The sequence below is a fragment of the Equus quagga genome, chromosome 1 (genome assembly GCF_021613505.1).
Source record: "Equus quagga isolate Etosha38 chromosome 1, UCLA_HA_Equagga_1.0, whole genome shotgun sequence".
Classification (NCBI taxonomy): domain Eukaryota; kingdom Metazoa; phylum Chordata; class Mammalia; order Perissodactyla; family Equidae; genus Equus; species Equus quagga.
Window position 1 is genome coordinate 180,712,394 of NC_060267.1, and position 16,391 is coordinate 180,728,784.

Below are 16,391 nucleotides of genomic sequence, written 5' to 3' on the forward strand. Positions count from 1 at the left end.
TGGGGAGTCCCCGGGTGGCAGGTTACAAGCCCATGGCTGCGCTCCAGGAGCCGCTCTGGGCCGCGTCCGGGAGTTCCCGCAGCTGTGAGGGCCTCAGGTGTCCCTGCTTCCTGCCTTCATTAAGTCCCCAAGCACTGAGTAGCCCTTTGGCGGGCAGGTATGAAATAGATATGGGGTACATAAGTTTGGCTAGGATAACCTCCTCGCTCTGATAAGAATGAGAATTTGGATTATTTTGGGGACGGGAGGAGAAGGAGAGATTTTTATCCAGTAGATTGATTTTTGAAGATTAAAGTTCATGTACTTTATTCCTTGGCTAATTTGTGCTTTTTCCTTTGCTAGGCTTGCCCACCTGTCAGTATGGATGTCTGTGCTTTAAGGATACAGCTTTTCATAGGCTTGAAAGCCATCTGTCACTTTAAAAACCACGTGGTACTTTTGACCAAGGCCAACCCTGAGGCCGCGCCAGAGAGAAGAGAGTCACCCAAGAGGCTTCTGTAAGCACCCCACACTGCCAGATAGTCCTGCCAGTGTTTCTGGAATGAATCGGTCCTGGGATATTGTGTGTGTCTTAGTGTATCTTTTTTTAAATCAAAACTTTGAATGATCAGATGGTTTTCTATGGTGTTCTTTTTCCAGAGTAAGAAAAGAAGGTTCTAATGACCTCTATAATATTCTTCATAACTGACCTTGAACTTTTAGAAGAAAATGAGTGGTAAAATAGTTTCAATAAAAATCTGTGGTATTTCAAAGAAGACGTTGAAGGACATGCTTTTCTGTATAATTAACATGTGAGAAGAGCCTAGATGTTAATCTGAACTAGAAGGCTCTTTCCTCTTTTTCTTCTTTTACCTTCCAGTGGTTACATTTTTATCCAAAGATTATTTTCTGGTATTTCAATTCAAAACAAGTTAACGATGCGTTTTTTACCTTAAAGCACATTCATGATGTATAGATATGTGCTGATCTACCTTAAAATAAAATAGCATTTTGATAACACTAACTCTGATTCCAGACTAGTTGTGCTTCTGTTTGAGTTTTCTATACTGTGAACTGTAAGGCATGCAGTCTAATTTGAGCATTCCTCTATGTGAAATTTAATCAGAAGAAATCTGGGGGAAGAAACATACAGTGTATTTCAAGTTAACCATCAGTGTATTTCAAGTTAACCATCAGTTTTTATTTTTTTATTTATTTTTATTTATTTATTTATTTGTTTGTTTATTTATTTTTAAAGTTTTATTTTTCCTTTTTCTCCCCAAAGCCCCCTGGTAAATAGTTGCGTATTTTTAGTTGTAGGTCCTTCTAGTTGTAGCATGTGGGACGCCACCTCAGCGTGGCCTGATGAGTGGTGCCATGTCTGCGCCCAGGATTCGAACTGACGAAACCCTGGGCCACTGAAGCGGAGCGTGAGAACTTAACCACTCGGCCACGGGGCCGGCGCCCCAGTTTCTCTTTTTAACCCAAGTTTTTGCTTTTTCAAATTATTTGAGCCTGTGCTTTGTCCCATCAGCAGGAGTAATCGGTTGGCTTGGGTAACTGGTCGCTTAGTGTAGGCACAGAGTGGCCTGAACTCATTCTAAAAGCTGGTGGCGAGAGGAAAAACAACTTGTAATCTTACACGTTTGACATTTAAAAGGTATCGAATGTTTAAATGATTTTAAAAAATCCTTATTTATTTGAAAATTCATTTGGTCAAAGGTCTACAGTTTAAAAAGATTATATGCTACAGAAAATGCATCACGTAGTGAACGCAAGAGATAGGTTAGTGCTTTAAGCAGGCCTCCAGTTAAATGTGTCTTCTGCATTTTCCCTCAGCCGTGCATGTTTTGCCTGTTGCTCTGTTGGAGCTTCTGCTCAGACTTGTGGTGTGGGGCATGCTAGACTCAGGGAGGCCACGTGCAGGAGAGCCTGGACATAGGGAGTCTCACAGCCAGGTCCCTCTTCCTTTTGAGGAGTCTTGCCCATTCTTTGAGCTTATTGCCCATTTAAGAATGCTTCTGGAATGAATTGGAAGTGATTGGTTTATCAGTACGTGAGAGTTGTAGAACATTAAACGTTGCAGGTCTGTGTAGCATTGTGAACTAATAAAAATGTACTGTGCAGTTAATCACTGAAGAAAATGCTAAATGAAAATGATTTCAAAGTTACATTATTTTAGGTATCCAATATTTACCATTTAAAATTGCCATTTATTAATAATATGTCTTGTTTTACAATTCTTGTCCTTTGTTTTGCTTTCAGTTCTAGAACAGGTACCAGTGTTAAGCTCAAAGCACCTCCTGCAGCTGAGGCTGGGTGGAATTTGTACATTGTGAATACCATCTCGCCAGTGCAGCTGTACAAAGAAATGGTACTCGTTTCAGACTTCTGTTGCTTATTTGTAGAAATGTAGAGTGGAATTGATGACCAGAGATTGATTCTGACTGTCACACATTCGGAATGCCACAGCCAACCAGCTTCCAGGTTCTGTCTGACGGTGGAGTGTGTATCTTCTTTCCCTTTCTCGTTTTCACAGCTCCTGACATTTGAGGAGCCAGTAGAAAGAAATTCCCTTCATGAAATTAGACTCCGTTACTCATACCCACCCTACAAAGATCCATTAGCCAGTCTAAACAGAAACAGCCTTTGGCTTTTACTTTGAACCCTAGCAAAGAGAACCGTGACGTGGAGCTGAAAGAAATCTTCGATCATTGATCCCTGTCTTGCTCTTATTTGAAATATTAGCAGATTGTTCCAGGGCACTGCAGATTGCAGTATTGTCCTGTGGGCAGGGGCCCAGAGTGGGCATCCTTATTTCCTTTCTTTCTTTCTTTTTTGGTGAGGAAGATTGGCCCTTAGCTAACATCTGTGCCAGTCTGCCTCTGTTTTGTGTGTGGGACACCACCACAGTGTGGCTTGATGAGCAGTGTGTAGGTTCACACCCAGGATCCAAACCCATGAACCCCGGGCTGCTGAAGTGGAGTGTGTGAACTTAACCACTGCGATACTGGGCTGGCCCCCTTATTCCTTTTCTAAGAGTGGCAGCTGCCTACTCATCCCTGACAATTTTTTTAACTCTTTATTTTGAAATAATTTCAAACTTACAGAAAAGTTGGAAGAATAAGAATAGTATAAATGAAACCTGAATATTCTCCACACAGTTCACCCAGAGTCAACACCATACCTCTTTCACTTCTCTGTCTCTTTGTTTATTTGCTCTTCCCCTTTTTTTGGGGCGGGGGTGGCGAGATTAGCCCTGAGCTAACATCTGCTGCCAAGCCTCCTCTTTTTGCTGAGGAAGACTGGCCCAGAGCTAACATCCATGCCCATCTTCCTCTACTTTATATGTGGGACGCCTACCACAGCATGGCATGCCAAGTGGTGCCATGTCTGCACCTAGGATCTCAACCAGTGAACTCTAGGCCGCCGAAGCGGAAGGTGCACACTTAACCGCTGTGGCACTGGGCCGGCCCCATGCTCTTGACCTTTTTAAACACACGTACGTGTGTTTTTTTCTGATCCACTGGAAGGTACATTGCATACGTCATAGCCTAATGCCCCTGCATACTTCAGTGTGCGTGTCCTAAGAATCGGGCTCTTTGACTTCATGACCACAGTGTGGTCATTTGCTTCAGGAACTTTAATGTGGACACAATACTTTATCTAGTCTGTGGTTCATATTCCAGTTTCGTCACTTGACTCAGTAATGGCCTAATAGCATCCTCCCCAGTCCGGGATCCAGACTAGTGTCGGGTAGTGTATTTAATTGTTATGTTTCTTTAGCCTTCTTTAATCTGGAATATGTTCATAGCCTACCTTTGTTTTTTATGATGTAGATATTTTTGAGAAATATATTTTCTCTCCTCCACCTTTTTTTTTTCATGATTTGATTCAGGTTATATATTCTCCTCGGCCAGGATATCGTGTCAGTGATACGGTGTCTTTCTCAGGTATCACGTTGGGAGGCGCATGATGTCCATTTCCGCCTCACTGGAGATGGTAATTTTATCATCAGGTCAAGATTTTGCCTCATCTGTCCGTGGCATTTTAATGCTGATAATTACATCAGCTTGGCCCTGCCTTTTTAGTCTTGCTGAGTTGAAAGTCTTAGATCTCTTCTCGATAATTTGCCTCCTGGAGCCTAAAAATTCTGATTGACTTACATTAGCTAGTGATAATTTTTGAAAGCCCATTGCGAGTTCCAGAAATGGATGTGGTAGGACCTAAATTCACCAACTGAAACTAAAGTAAAGGAAGGATACTCAGTCTGAATTTGAGAAAGATTCAAATCACAGAACTTAAAAAAAACTTAGCTATTTCAGATATGTTCTTAGCAACTCGTGACCAAGTTATTGCTAAGTTAGTGGTATTATTAGTATGGTAGTACTGTTTGTACCTTCTCTAATGCCTCGTGCTGTTTAACAAGGAGCGTTTACAATCATGTATGTATGAAACTGGCTCGTAGGTTGTAGGGGAGAAAAACACTTCAGCTAGGCCCTGTTAGAATGATAAATAACCGCTTTTTTTTTTATGATTTGATGTGTCCAAATATTAACTTTACTTACAAAATATGTAGATAGAACCGGGAGACTCTGGGGAGTCTTTGTGCAGTGACACGCGCTGTTTGCTGTCTTTGTTGTAGGTGGACTACAGTAATACCTACAAGACTGCAAAGACCCAGGGCTGCATCCACCTTCTGAGCGAGGCTCATCTGCTAGTGCGAGCTGCCCTGATGGATGCCGGCCAGCTGGAGCCTGGAGAGAAAGCGGAGCTTTTAGAAGCTTTCAAAGACAGCTGTGGGCACCTGGGAGACTGCTACAGCAGGTTGGTGATGCTCCTAGGAAGCTCGTCAGAGAAGCCATCTTGAGCTTCAGACGACTTTTCCTTCTCTGGTAGTTACCTGATAAATGGGGGAATGCGCGAGGGGAGGTGGTTCATTTATTCATTTATTCCATAAGCATTTGTTGAGCACCTACTATGTGCCAGGTACTGTGCTAAGCTCAGAAGTACAAGGATGAACACAACCTGTTCCCTGCCTTCAAGGAGTTATGGTTTGTTAGATGAGCAGTGAATCTCAAGTTCGTGAGTCTCCCACCACTTAACTTGGGATTTGAAGTTTCTTTTTAGGCCTTTGTGGGGGCCCATGAGCAGTGAAATTCCCTGAGACAGCCATACGACTTGTTTATTGCCTGTTACCTTGAAGGGAGAGAGATACGAGTTGGACAGTCTGTGATTTTAATCTTAGTAGTCAATGCTTTTGTGATGTCAGAAAAGGACACTAGGATCCTAGAATAGTGATTTATACTTTTGAGAATGATGTTTATAATTTTTTTCTTTTTTTTTTTTTAAATGTGGGATGCCTGCCACAGCATGGCTTGCCAAGTGGTGCCATGTCTGCACCTGGGCTCCGTACTGCTGAACCCCAGGCCGCTGAAGTGGAATGTGTGAACCTAACTGCTGTGCCACCAGGCTGGCCCCTATAAATTTTTTTTTTTTTTTTTTTTGCTGAGGAGGATTGGCCCTGAGCTAACATCTGTGCCAGTCTTCCTCTATTTTGTATGTGGGATGCTGCCACAGCATGGCTTGATGAATAGTGTGTAGGTCTGTGCCTGGGATCTGAACCCCTGAACCCCAGGCTGCCGAAGCAGAGCATGCAAACTGAGCCACTATGCCACTGGGCCAGCCCCTATAAATTTTTTTGTGTATGATTGTTTCAAAGGATTACTTGACCCATGGGAATGATTATAAATTATTCAAACAGACTTTTCCTTCCTATAAACACCATTATTTTAGAGCCACATTATGAATGTTAAAATCCACTTAATGAATTGTTTTTCTATTTTTATTATGAGCAGGCAAAAAGAAATTGCATTAATTAGAGTGAATGCAGAATGAAACTTAGGAGCTTGTTCCAACCACTAAGCGGTAGAAAAGTATTTTGAGATTTCTGTCTTCTGGAAAACATCTGTTTTATTATCAAATGTGATAGACGTCCAGGCTTAAAAATGACCAATTTGAGGGTCTTTTGCTTCCTTCTCTTTAGGCTTGACAGCCAGCATTCGCACCTCGCCCTGCCGTACTATAAGATGTCTGGTTTGTCTATGGCTGAAGTTTTGGCCCGAGTGGACTGGACAGTCGAGGATGCATTGCAGAAATACGAGAGGGGATTAATCTTTTACATTAATCATTCACTTTATGAAAACCTGGATGAAGAATTAAGTGAAGTGAATATAGTTTTCTATTTAGTTATATCTAATATTTTTAACTTTTCATTTTAGCGATTTATTTTATGTAATACCGTTTAGAAGTCAAATTCCAAATATTTTTCTTTGATATTCTTCTTTTCCTAAAAAGGTAACTAATGTGCCCTTTTCTTCATTAGTAGTCATAGAATTATAGCTTGGAAACATACTTTCTCATTAGATAGATGGGGGAATGGGGTCCTTGTGGTTGAGCGACCTGCCCAGTGTGGCGGTGGCATGCATGCCTTTGGAAGGACGACACAGAGCATGGGTCTCGCCTTCCTCTTCTTGTCTGCAGGCCTCACCCCAGCCCTAGTCACCCCACCCTCCACGTGGCCACGGCTTGCACTTATGAAATCTTGGCCCAGAGGCCTTAGACATTATTAAAGATTATTTTTAGCCCTGCATGTATTTTTAAAAAGAGTTGAATGCAAATATGCAAAGTTGGATATTGTGACACCAAATGTTTTAAGGTTTTGAGAGAAATTAAATTTTCTTGTGTAAATTACCTCAAATGGATTTTGTACTAAGCTGTAAATTTATATAGTGAACTTCTGAGTGTAATTTAATCCAATATTTATTGTATTCTTCTGAACTCTTGTTAAAATTAGAAATGCTGGCCACAACTTGGTATATTTTTCGTTGCTTTTTCTTCATTATAACTCAGCACAGGGATCACTTCAAGTTATCTCGGGTGTTTATGTTATCACCATCAACTCTGTCTTTTTTCATCAAAACCTAATACCATAATTTTATCTTAGGTGGAATGTTTATCTCTTGGCTTTGTATCTTTTTGGGCTGATTTTGTTGCTTTCTCTTGCTGACTGACCTTTTCTTTCTTGTTCCTGCTCACCGAAGGAGTTGGCAGCAAAAGTGGTTCACATGTTTCATGTGGCTGAGCCGAAGCAGCTGCCCCACGTTCTCTGTAGTCCTTCTCTGAAGAATATTAATCCTTTAACCGCCGTGAGCTATCTCAGGAAACTGGACACTTCTGGGTCTTCATCCGTCTTAGTGACGTTGACCAAGGCAGCAATGGCTCTGAGAATGGGGGACCTGGACACGTACAGAAATGAAATGGAAATCCATTCAGAGGTACGGAGCCCGGCCTGGTGTTAACAGCAGGCTGAAACGGGACGTGGCAGTCCTGAGGTGTGTGGCTTTCTTCTGGCTTCTGTCCAGCTCGTTTTCCCATAGTGGTAAAGGAAGACAGACTTAATATTAGAAAGGAGCTGGCCCAAGTGAGAGTGCCTGGGCTTTGCATCCGGCAAATCAAAAGCAATAAGAATGGTGAATGGTAGCAGTGGGTCTCCAAAGCCCTCTTAACTTAGTGCCATGTGTGGTCAGAGCACAGAGCCTGGTACTGAAGAACGTACAGGCTGTGCCCCGAGTCCACAGCCTGATCTGGCATGAGGGATATGCTGTGTCCACTGAAAACAACAGAGTGATCTGTGTTCAAGTACAGCACGTGGGGTATTAACTGTGAGCCTCACCGGTAGTTGCAGAAATAGCTGCGCTTGGGAAATCACAAATGGCTTTATGGAGGGTTGGGCATGTGAATGGTGTGTCAACGCAAAGGGAGCGTTCCCTTTGAAGAGAGGCCATTTAGCGACATGAGCAAAGATGTAAATCCTTAGGGGAAGAAATGAGGAAGGGACCTTAAGTGAGTGCTTATTCTATCCAGGTCTGTTCCAAGTCCCTTGTATGTGTTATCTTATTTAATTCTCGGAGCAATGCTATGAGGCCGATGCTGTGACTATACCTGTTATACAGGAGAGGGAACTAAGAAAAAGAGAGGTTAGCTCGTCCAGGGTCACACAGCTGTGAGCAGCAGAACCGGGATTTGAAGCCGGCAGTCTGGCTTGACACCCTGCGCTCCCATGTCATCCTTTCGTTGCCTGACTGTGGTCAAATGCCCACAGTATGACGTTAGTTTCTTTTTTTTTTAAAGATTTTATTTTTTCTTTTTCTCCCCAAAGCCCCCCGGTACATAGTTGTGTATTTTTAGTTGTGGGTCCCTTTAGTTGTGGCACGCGGAATGCCACCTCAGCACGGCTTGATGAGTGGTGCCATGTCTGCACCCAGGATCCGAACTGGCGAAACCCTGGGCCTCCGAAGTGGAGCGTGCGAACTTAACCACTCGGCCATGGGGCCGGCCCTTGACTTTAGTTTCTAAAGCAAGAAGAGAAGTCCTTTATCACTGTATAAATGACACATTTTTGTCATGACGAGGAAAACAAGTCAACACTGAGGTGGCCTCTGCTTTGAAGAATAGGATTCTAGAAAGATGAATTTTCTTTCCACAATTTTGAAAAAACTTAAAGTATATTATTTTTAAATCGAGTAGATCTAAATATAAAGCTCTCTACAAAAATAGGACATCTCAATGCTTAATTAAATATTAATAACTTTTATAAGGATAGCTAACAATCATGTCCTTCTTAGAGGGAGAACTAGTCTTTGTAGTTACAGAAAAAATTGAGATTAAACTATTACAGTTTAACCACGAATCTGGAATGCACTGGCTTGTATTTCCAAGATGAATGCAATGTACATTTTGTTCCTAAATGTCTTTTTTCTCTGAAGATGAAGTTGGTAAGTGGCTTCATTCTGGAGCCTCGGCTGTTGATCCAACAGAGGAAAGGACAGATTGTTCCAGCTGAGCTTGCAGCACACTTGAAGGACACTCAGCCTGCATTGCTTGTGGCTTCAGTCCTGGGCTTACAGAAGAACAACAAAATTGGAATTGAAGAAGCAGATTCCTTCTTTAAGGTTTGTCACTTTGAAAATGTGATTTTCTGAATGGCCTGATAAAATTGCTGGGAGGCAGGGAGCAGAATAAGAGAAGAGAGTTTTCATTTTTTATTGAAAAAACAGACTTACACATAACCAATTTATTAAAAGTACAGGTTAAAAGAATGGATCTATAAAAATTCCTTCCATGCAACCTAGAATCTGTTTCCTGTTAAAATGTCTAAATTTGCTTTGCTATGACACTGATAGTAGTGATAAATTATTAAATGCGTGGCCCACATGATGGAGTGTATTCAGACCAGCTGTAACTCGCCCAATGCTGTATTTATGTGGGACACGGCGCTTGTTTCACTGTTCTCAAGGTGCTCTGTGGTAAGGATGAAGATAAGATTCCTCAGCTCTTGGTAGACTTTTGGGAAGCTCAGCTAGTAGCGTGTCTCCCAGATGTGGTACTTCAGGAACTCTTCTTCAAGCTCACATCACAGTACATCTGGAGATTATCTACAAGGCAGCCCCCTGACACCATACCATTGCGAACATCAAAGGATCTGGTAAGATAATGGAAGAATATATTAAACTTGTATGTTACACTTTACAATAATGTACCTTCTTCTTTTCTTTTTTTTGAGTAAGATTAGCCCTGAACTGACATCTGCCGCCAATCCTTCTCTTTTTGCTGAGGAAGACTGGCCCTGAGCTAACATCCGTGCCCATCTTCCTCTACTTTATGTGTGGAACACCTACCACAGCATGGCTTGCCAGGCGGTGCCATGTCTGCACCTGGGATCCGAACCAGCAAACCCTGGGCCACCAAAGTGGAATGTTTGCACTTAACTGCTGTGCCACCAGGCCAGCCCCTACCTTCTTTTAATGGCTTAGAATCAAACCTAATTTATATTACCAGATATCTTTTTTAAAGCAGGAGTTAAAAATACACTTAAAACTTGTCCTTGGGGCTGGCCTGGTGGTATAGTGCTTAAGTTTGCATGCTCCACTTTGGCGGCCCAGGGTTCATGGGTTCGGATCCTGGGCACAGACCTACACACCACTCATGAAGCCCTGCTGTGGTGGCATCCCACATATAAAAAATAGAGGAAGGTTGGCACAGATGTTAGCTCAGGAGGAATCTTCCTCAAGCTAGCAGAGGAAGATTGACAACAGATGTTAGCTCACAGCCCGTCTTCCTCACCAAAAACCCGCCCCCCAAAAACAAACAAACTTGTCCATGAGTGAAGTTGACCACATTTTCAATAATTTTATGATGTAAAGAATTCCCCTCCTGCTCCTGTATTGCTTACTTGCTGCCTCAGTAGCAAGGCAGTGGGGCGGGGCCTTCCCCAGAACGTGTCTGTGCTCCCTCAGGGCATGATCACCAGGCAGGACATGAGGGAAGAGACCTCCCTGATGGGAGAGGAACTGCGAAGGCTTGTGGGGGAGACTTCCTTCCTGGGCCCCATTTCCTGACAGCTGCACACACAGCTGCTCTGCCGCCCTCGCGGCAGCCTGACTGCTCTGCTCTTCCCCTTCCTGCTCGCCACCCGCTCCCGGCCCCTGGGCCTCCGTGGACACCATGGCTCATGTGGGGTCGCTGGAAGAGGCACCAACTTCTTGAATAACGAGACTTTCTGGGACTTGCCCAGAGAATTTATGGAAGAGCTTTTCCTACCAAGAAAAGTAGAAGAAATAAAAATTACTTCCACCATTACTGTTAACTTTTTTTCAGTATAATATATAGCTTAAAAGCAGTATTGCTCTTTTTGCTAGAAAGTGCCTCTTAGGAATATTTTAAAATTTAAAATATAGGGAAATATTTAGTGCAGATTTATTCAGTGAGAAGCAGCAAGGCGGAAACTTTGCCCAGGGGAATGTGTTCTGAAAGACTTCCCTTCCACTCCCGGGAGAGTGTGTTCCTGCCTCTGTGACGTGGCAGATGGTGAGCGATGGCTTGTCTTTGCGGGATGGGTGAAGAGAGTCTTGTTTTGTTGTATTTTGTTGACAGTAAATTTCTTTTACGTTTTAGATAAATGCCTGTGGTCATTATGGCTTAATCTATCCATGGGTTAATATCTTACTATCATGTGATTCCTTAGCTGATAAAAATTATACAGAAGACCTTTCAAAATTACAGGTAAATAAAAATGCCTCTTTTTCTTATGAATGTGCATATTATAGTATAAGATTTAAATTGGATAAGACCTCACGTGTCCTGTTAATCTGGAGTGTGTAGTTTGTGGGGACCGTCCGTCGTCAGGCGTATTCAGGAGCTCGGGAGGGAGTTCCTGCTCTGCCTGGAGCTGCCAGCAGGAGGGCTGGAGGCTCCGGGAAGGCTGATTTTGTGGCTGGTAGATGAGTGAGTGTCACCGAGTCCCATGACCGTCTTGCCTCATTTTCAGGATGTGCTTGAAAACATTTTGTGAAATGGAAGTATGGCAAGTGTTTGGCAGTGTTTTTATTGATGTGATTTTTTTTCGTGTTCACTCACATGTTTTAGGCCTCCAGCCCAAGCCAACCACTGCCGTCTGTCTTATAGGAAATAGGTCAAAGCAGCCAGTTATCTGGCTCCTGAAAAGAATTTTTTTAAAAGTAAGTAGTGTGATCAGACAATGTAGATCATTCTACAAGGATTCTGACCATGAGCTTGTTCGTCAGGCACATGACCATCTACGGGTGGCCAGGCCAGGGGCGGCTTTCTCCTGGGTGCCAGGGCCTAGGCTTGGCCTCCCATGGAGCTCATGGTGCCCAGTTCCCAATGCCTATGAGCCAACCAACACCACTTCTTATGCTGCCTGGCCTTGTTCGGGGTGCCCCATGGCAGAAGGCCCCTCCAGGCCCAGTTACTGCCAGCCTCTGGAACCGCCTTATTCTGCGCCCGCTTCTACTGCAGGCTCTGCGTGGAGACCCAGCGCCCAGACTTTGGCCCCTGTGGGAGGGAGCCTGCTGCTCGGGGGCTGGCTTCACTGGGCTCTTGAGCTTGCTTGTGTTTAATTTCTGGGTACTTTTTTGAGAGTTGGAGTAGGGAGGGGATTAAAAGAGAAAGGCAAATAAAAAAAAGAATTCTGAGCAGACAGTGTTTGACCGGAAGTGGGAAATGAAGCGCACATTTGACTTGGGGGCTCAGGCTGCGCTAGACGTGGGTGTGAGCTTATTTCATGTAGTCCAGTGGCCCAAGGACCATTGAGTACAACCCCACGTCTGTTTTGTTTGCTTTGCCCAATATGATGCCAACATATAAAAACTGAGATTTCAAATTGAGAATTCTCAGTTACGATTCTTTGGAAAATCCAGCAGAACTGGTCATCCTGGGCCCTCACTGCCTCTGAGACCTGACAGTTGGAGCCAGCTGGTGGCCCCCTCCTCAGGCAGTGCTCATGCTGTCCTGCCGGCCACACTTGTCATCTCCGTGCCTTCCTGGTCCAGACAGTGAGTGACTGATGTCCGTTTTCCTCATGCCCAGCCACCTTCCTGCCCTTCCATCATCTGGCCTCTTGGGGCTTTTGGGTTTGCCACCCTGGTTCGCCCGGGGCACTGGAGGAAGCATGGCATTGCTGATAGACGCCAGCGAGTCAGACTGGGGTGCGGTCAGGGAGGGATGCTCAGGAGACCACTGTACTTAGACTCAGCCTCAGACAACCTGTCTTGTCTCCAGGCATTCTTAAAAAATTGCAAAAGAAGATTCTTCCTGGTTCTTATCTCTGGTGCCCTTATGGTACAGAGGCCTTTGAGGGCCTAACCACAGTTTGGTCATCGCACGGACGCTCCGCGAGCGTGTGCTGTGGGCGTGCCGTACAGTCGGACGGGGCAGCAAGGGCCTCGCCCTCCCGGGACGCGTCTGCTAATGACATATCTAAAATCCTGACTGTAGTAAGTGCTACCAGATCTCTCCTGATAAAGCTTCAAAGCATGTTTGTAATCACAGCTTGAAAAAGAGTAATTCAGGGGCCGGCCCAGTGACACAGTGGTTAAGTGTGCACGTTCTGCTTCAGCGGCCTGGGGTTGGCTGGTTCGGATCCCAGGTGCAGACATGGCACCGCTTGGCAAGCCATCTGTGGTAGGAGTCCCACATATAAAGCAGAGGAAGATGGACACGGATGTTAGCTCAGGGCCAGTCTTCCTCAGCAATAAGAGGAGGATTGGCAGATGTTAGCTCAGGGCTGATCTTCCTCAAAAAAACAAAAAAGAAAGAAAAAGAGTAATTCAGTGATTTTTTAAAAGCTGCTTTAAAGTATTTAAAAAGGGTCCATTCTTTCTGAGAATCTTTGTGTTAAAGGATAGAAATGTAGTTGGCCTAAACTTTTCTGAGTCCTTTTCCTAATTCTGCTGCTTTCTAGATTATTTGTGGGTTGATTAGTCTTAGTCATTAAGAAGAAAGTAAACATCAAGAAACAAAAAGATCTCACTTGTTTGCACCTAGAGGAATGGGGAGGTTCAGAATCACCTGGAGAGCTTTCTCAAAATTGTATGAGTGCTCTCCCCGCACCCCACAGATTTGAGAGGAGTCTCTGTCTCTTGTCCTCAATCTCTGGAATAGTGTATTTGTGCAAAACCTAACAACAATCTATAAATCATCCACACATCAAAAAGTCTCTATTTGGGAGCTGGCCCCGTGGCCGAGTGGTTAAGTGGTTAAGTTCGGCGCTCCACTGCAGGCAGCCCAGTGTTTCGTTGGTTTGAATCCTGGGCACGGACATGGCACTGCTCATCAAACCACGCTGAGGCAGCGTCCCACATGCCACAACTAGAAGGACCCACAACGAAGAATATACAACTATGTACCAGGGGGCTTTGGGGAGAAAAAGGGGAAAAAAAAAATCTTAAAAAAAAAAAAGTCTCTATTTGGAGTGACATGGGGACTAGTAGGTGTGGTGCCCTTTGCCACAATAGTCCTGGTCCCCTCCCCCACCTTGCCAACCAGCTCTCCTTGGAGCAGCAGGTGTGATCGGGTAGGTAGAGAGGTCAGAGGAATCTCTGGATTCCAGGCCTGCAGAGTGGGCTGAGGGTGAGGGATCCAGATCAGAGAAGGGAACCAATAGTGCATGCGTTTGGGGTGGAGAGGAATCTGTTTCCAGTACTGAAAGAAATGCTGTGCTAAGAAGCAGACAACATGAAGAGTGTTTTAAAGAGTACTAGTAACCTTTGGACTATTTTTTTATCCAGCGATATAGCTGTTTCTTATTTTTAAACTTCTTAATGATATGAGGAAAACCAAATGAAAGTTATGGGTCATCCATTTTGCACTTTGGCTGGCTTCGTTTTAATCATGGTTTGGGTTCCCAGGTCTTGCTCCTTCCTGCCCTGCCCTTTATCCCGATTAATCAAGAGTCGAATACAGAAATAATCTGTGTTTTCTTTCATGTGGGGAGAGCCTCTGAGCAGCAGGTGATCACCTGATCTCATGTTTGCTGTTTGTTGTCAGGAAATTATTCAGATGAAGGTGATTATTAAACCTGCAGGAAGGAAAGGGACCAACCTTATTCTCCTAGCCACTCCTTGGTAGATGCTTGGAGTAAAATAATCACGCTGACTGAAAATGGGTAGTTCACATTCCATATCCTCCTGTGAGTCTGAGAAGACGCTGTAGGAAAAGGGATACAGGAAGAAGAAAATCAGGATGTCACCCTCTCATCTTTATCCAGAGGAAACGGAAAGCAGAGATTATTTTGGTGGTAGAATCAAAAGTAGTAGTTATTTAAATGCTTAGAAGTGAAATATTGGTAAAGTTCTGAATACTGAAATAGTACCTGCTCTGTGTCATTCAGCTTGTAGCAAATAGTATTGGTACAAATTATTAGGGTCTTAACAGTTGCTGTAGTTTTCTTAAATGTTAAATTTTATTTTGGGTTGCACATGTAGTACATGCTTATTATAGAAAATTTGAAAAATACAAGAAAGTGTGGAAAAGAAAACAAAAAGTGAGCTTTGTCCTCCCATCCAGTGAGCTGACCTCTGTTTCAAATTTCAGTGCTCTTCCAAAGGCATTTCTACATGTACATGTATCTATGGAGATTTTGCAAAATGGATCATGATCTGAATATAATTTTGTACTGAGATTTTTTTACTGATCATTTTATCATGAGCATTTTGTCATTAATTTCAAAATAAGCCTTTGAAAACAGTTTTGATGGCTGTATAATATTCCATGATATGAATGTACCATGATTTATTTGCTCATCCATTCTTTTTAATATTTAGGTTACTTCTGTTTTTTTAATATTACAAATACTCTTGTGGTGAATATCATTGGACATAAATCTTTGACCACAATGTTTATTATTTCCTTAGAATGGCGTCCTAAGGCATCCCCATTAGTTTTAATTTGCAGTCTTTCCAAAGCAAATAAAATCATGTTATTTTAAAAATGATTGTTTCTAAATTAAACCAATTTTTATTCTTTAAACTAGAGGTCGTTTTAAGATTATTTAGTAGTCGAGTCCACTTGGACTTATAAAATAAGTGTCATATGCATGTGCTTTAAGATTGCATTCTTCTTTTCCTGTCTTTTTTTTTTTGGCAAGTGAGATTTAGTCTTTTTAAAAAATTGTGTTCTATATGTTGTGCTTAGTTTTTTGATGCCTCCTTCCATAACATTTCACTTTTCTGTTCATAGTCTCTTATGTGTGGTCCTTCATTTGACATAGCGTCCATTGTCCCATTCTTGGAGCCGCTCTCGGAAGACACTTTGTCTGGCCTCAGTGTCCATGTTCTGTGTCGTACGCGTTTGAAAGAGTATGAGCAGTGCATAGACACGCTGTTAGAGAGATGCCCGGAGGCTGTCATTCCATATGCTAATCACGAGCTGAAAGAAGACAACCGGGTATGCTATTCAGATTATGTTTTCTAGGCTTGCTCAGTGATAATCAGATTTGATAATCTTGTTGCCTTATCTGCAAAATGGGGACAAATTATGCCAGACCAACCTTCCAGGGCTGTGCAGGTCCAGTGGGCACTTATGTTTAATGTGTTAGGTGTTTTGAGTACTGTTAGAGGCTATTAAAACGTATGGTTATCTTCTTTAAAAATCTCTTCTTTGGAGGTGAAGTAGGCCTAACCTGAAGATTTGGAAAATGTAATGAATTATGGGAAAATATTTTCTGGGCTATATGGTCTCTACTTTACAAATTAGAAGAGTTTTAGCCTTTAGGACTTTTTCCTTCCTTCCTTCCTTGCTTCCTTCTATCCGTCCGTCCATCCTCCTCCCCGCCCCACCCCACTTCGAGATGATAGTAGGACATGTCTATGTTTCTCCAGGAAAATAGCCATGTACATACGTGCTATAGACATATTATTAGGTTTTCAAGTTATAAACCTGACATGTTACAGTGTAAGCAGAAGACTGGCTGCTGACGTAACTTCTCTTATAACAAAGTTTGGCGCCTTAGCCAAAATGATGTGTTTTGCCCTCTGCACAATCTTCTTAGT

The 16,391-nt window shown here is 43.1% G+C and overlaps 2 protein-coding genes across 7 annotated transcripts in view; one reads left to right on the forward strand and one right to left on the reverse strand.

Moving 5' to 3' along the window:
• HPS3 (HPS3 biogenesis of lysosomal organelles complex 2 subunit 1) overlaps positions 1–16,391 on the forward strand; it is a 38,642-nt gene that overhangs the window by 18,029 nt on the left and 4,222 nt on the right. For 3 of the 4 annotated variants that reach the window (XR_006891882.1, XM_046684913.1, XM_046684934.1), the window contains 9 exons: positions 343–497; positions 2,245–2,353; positions 4,625–4,806; positions 6,026–6,206; positions 7,083–7,316; positions 8,808–8,993; positions 9,338–9,526; positions 10,996–11,103; positions 15,580–15,786. Coding sequence is in view for 3 of the 4 variants with exons in the window: in XM_046684913.1 (XP_046540869.1) it covers positions 343–497; positions 2,245–2,353; positions 4,625–4,806; positions 6,026–6,206; positions 7,083–7,316; positions 8,808–8,993; positions 9,338–9,526; positions 10,996–11,103; positions 15,580–15,786 (1,551 nt within the window). In the remaining variant the exon portion in view is untranslated. Of the gene's footprint in view, positions 1–342; positions 498–2,244; positions 2,354–4,624; positions 4,807–6,025; positions 6,207–7,082; positions 7,317–8,807; positions 8,994–9,337; positions 9,527–10,995; positions 11,104–15,579; positions 15,787–16,391 lie in introns of those variants that run through there. The other variant, XM_046684925.1, reaches the window with a different exon arrangement.
• The window catches only part of CP (ceruloplasmin), a 59,916-nt gene continuing 52,594 nt past the window's right edge, over positions 9,070–16,391 (reverse strand). For 2 of the 3 annotated variants that reach the window (XM_046684862.1, XM_046684887.1), the window contains 2 exons: positions 14,443–14,547; positions 9,070–9,523 (listed from right to left, as the gene is read on the reverse strand). In XM_046684862.1, the coding sequence (XP_046540818.1) occupies positions 14,444–14,547 (104 nt within the window). In that variant the 3' untranslated portion in view covers positions 9,070–9,523; position 14,443. Of the gene's footprint in view, positions 9,524–14,442; positions 14,548–15,634; positions 15,769–16,391 lie in introns of those variants that run through there. The other variant, XM_046684881.1, reaches the window with a different exon arrangement.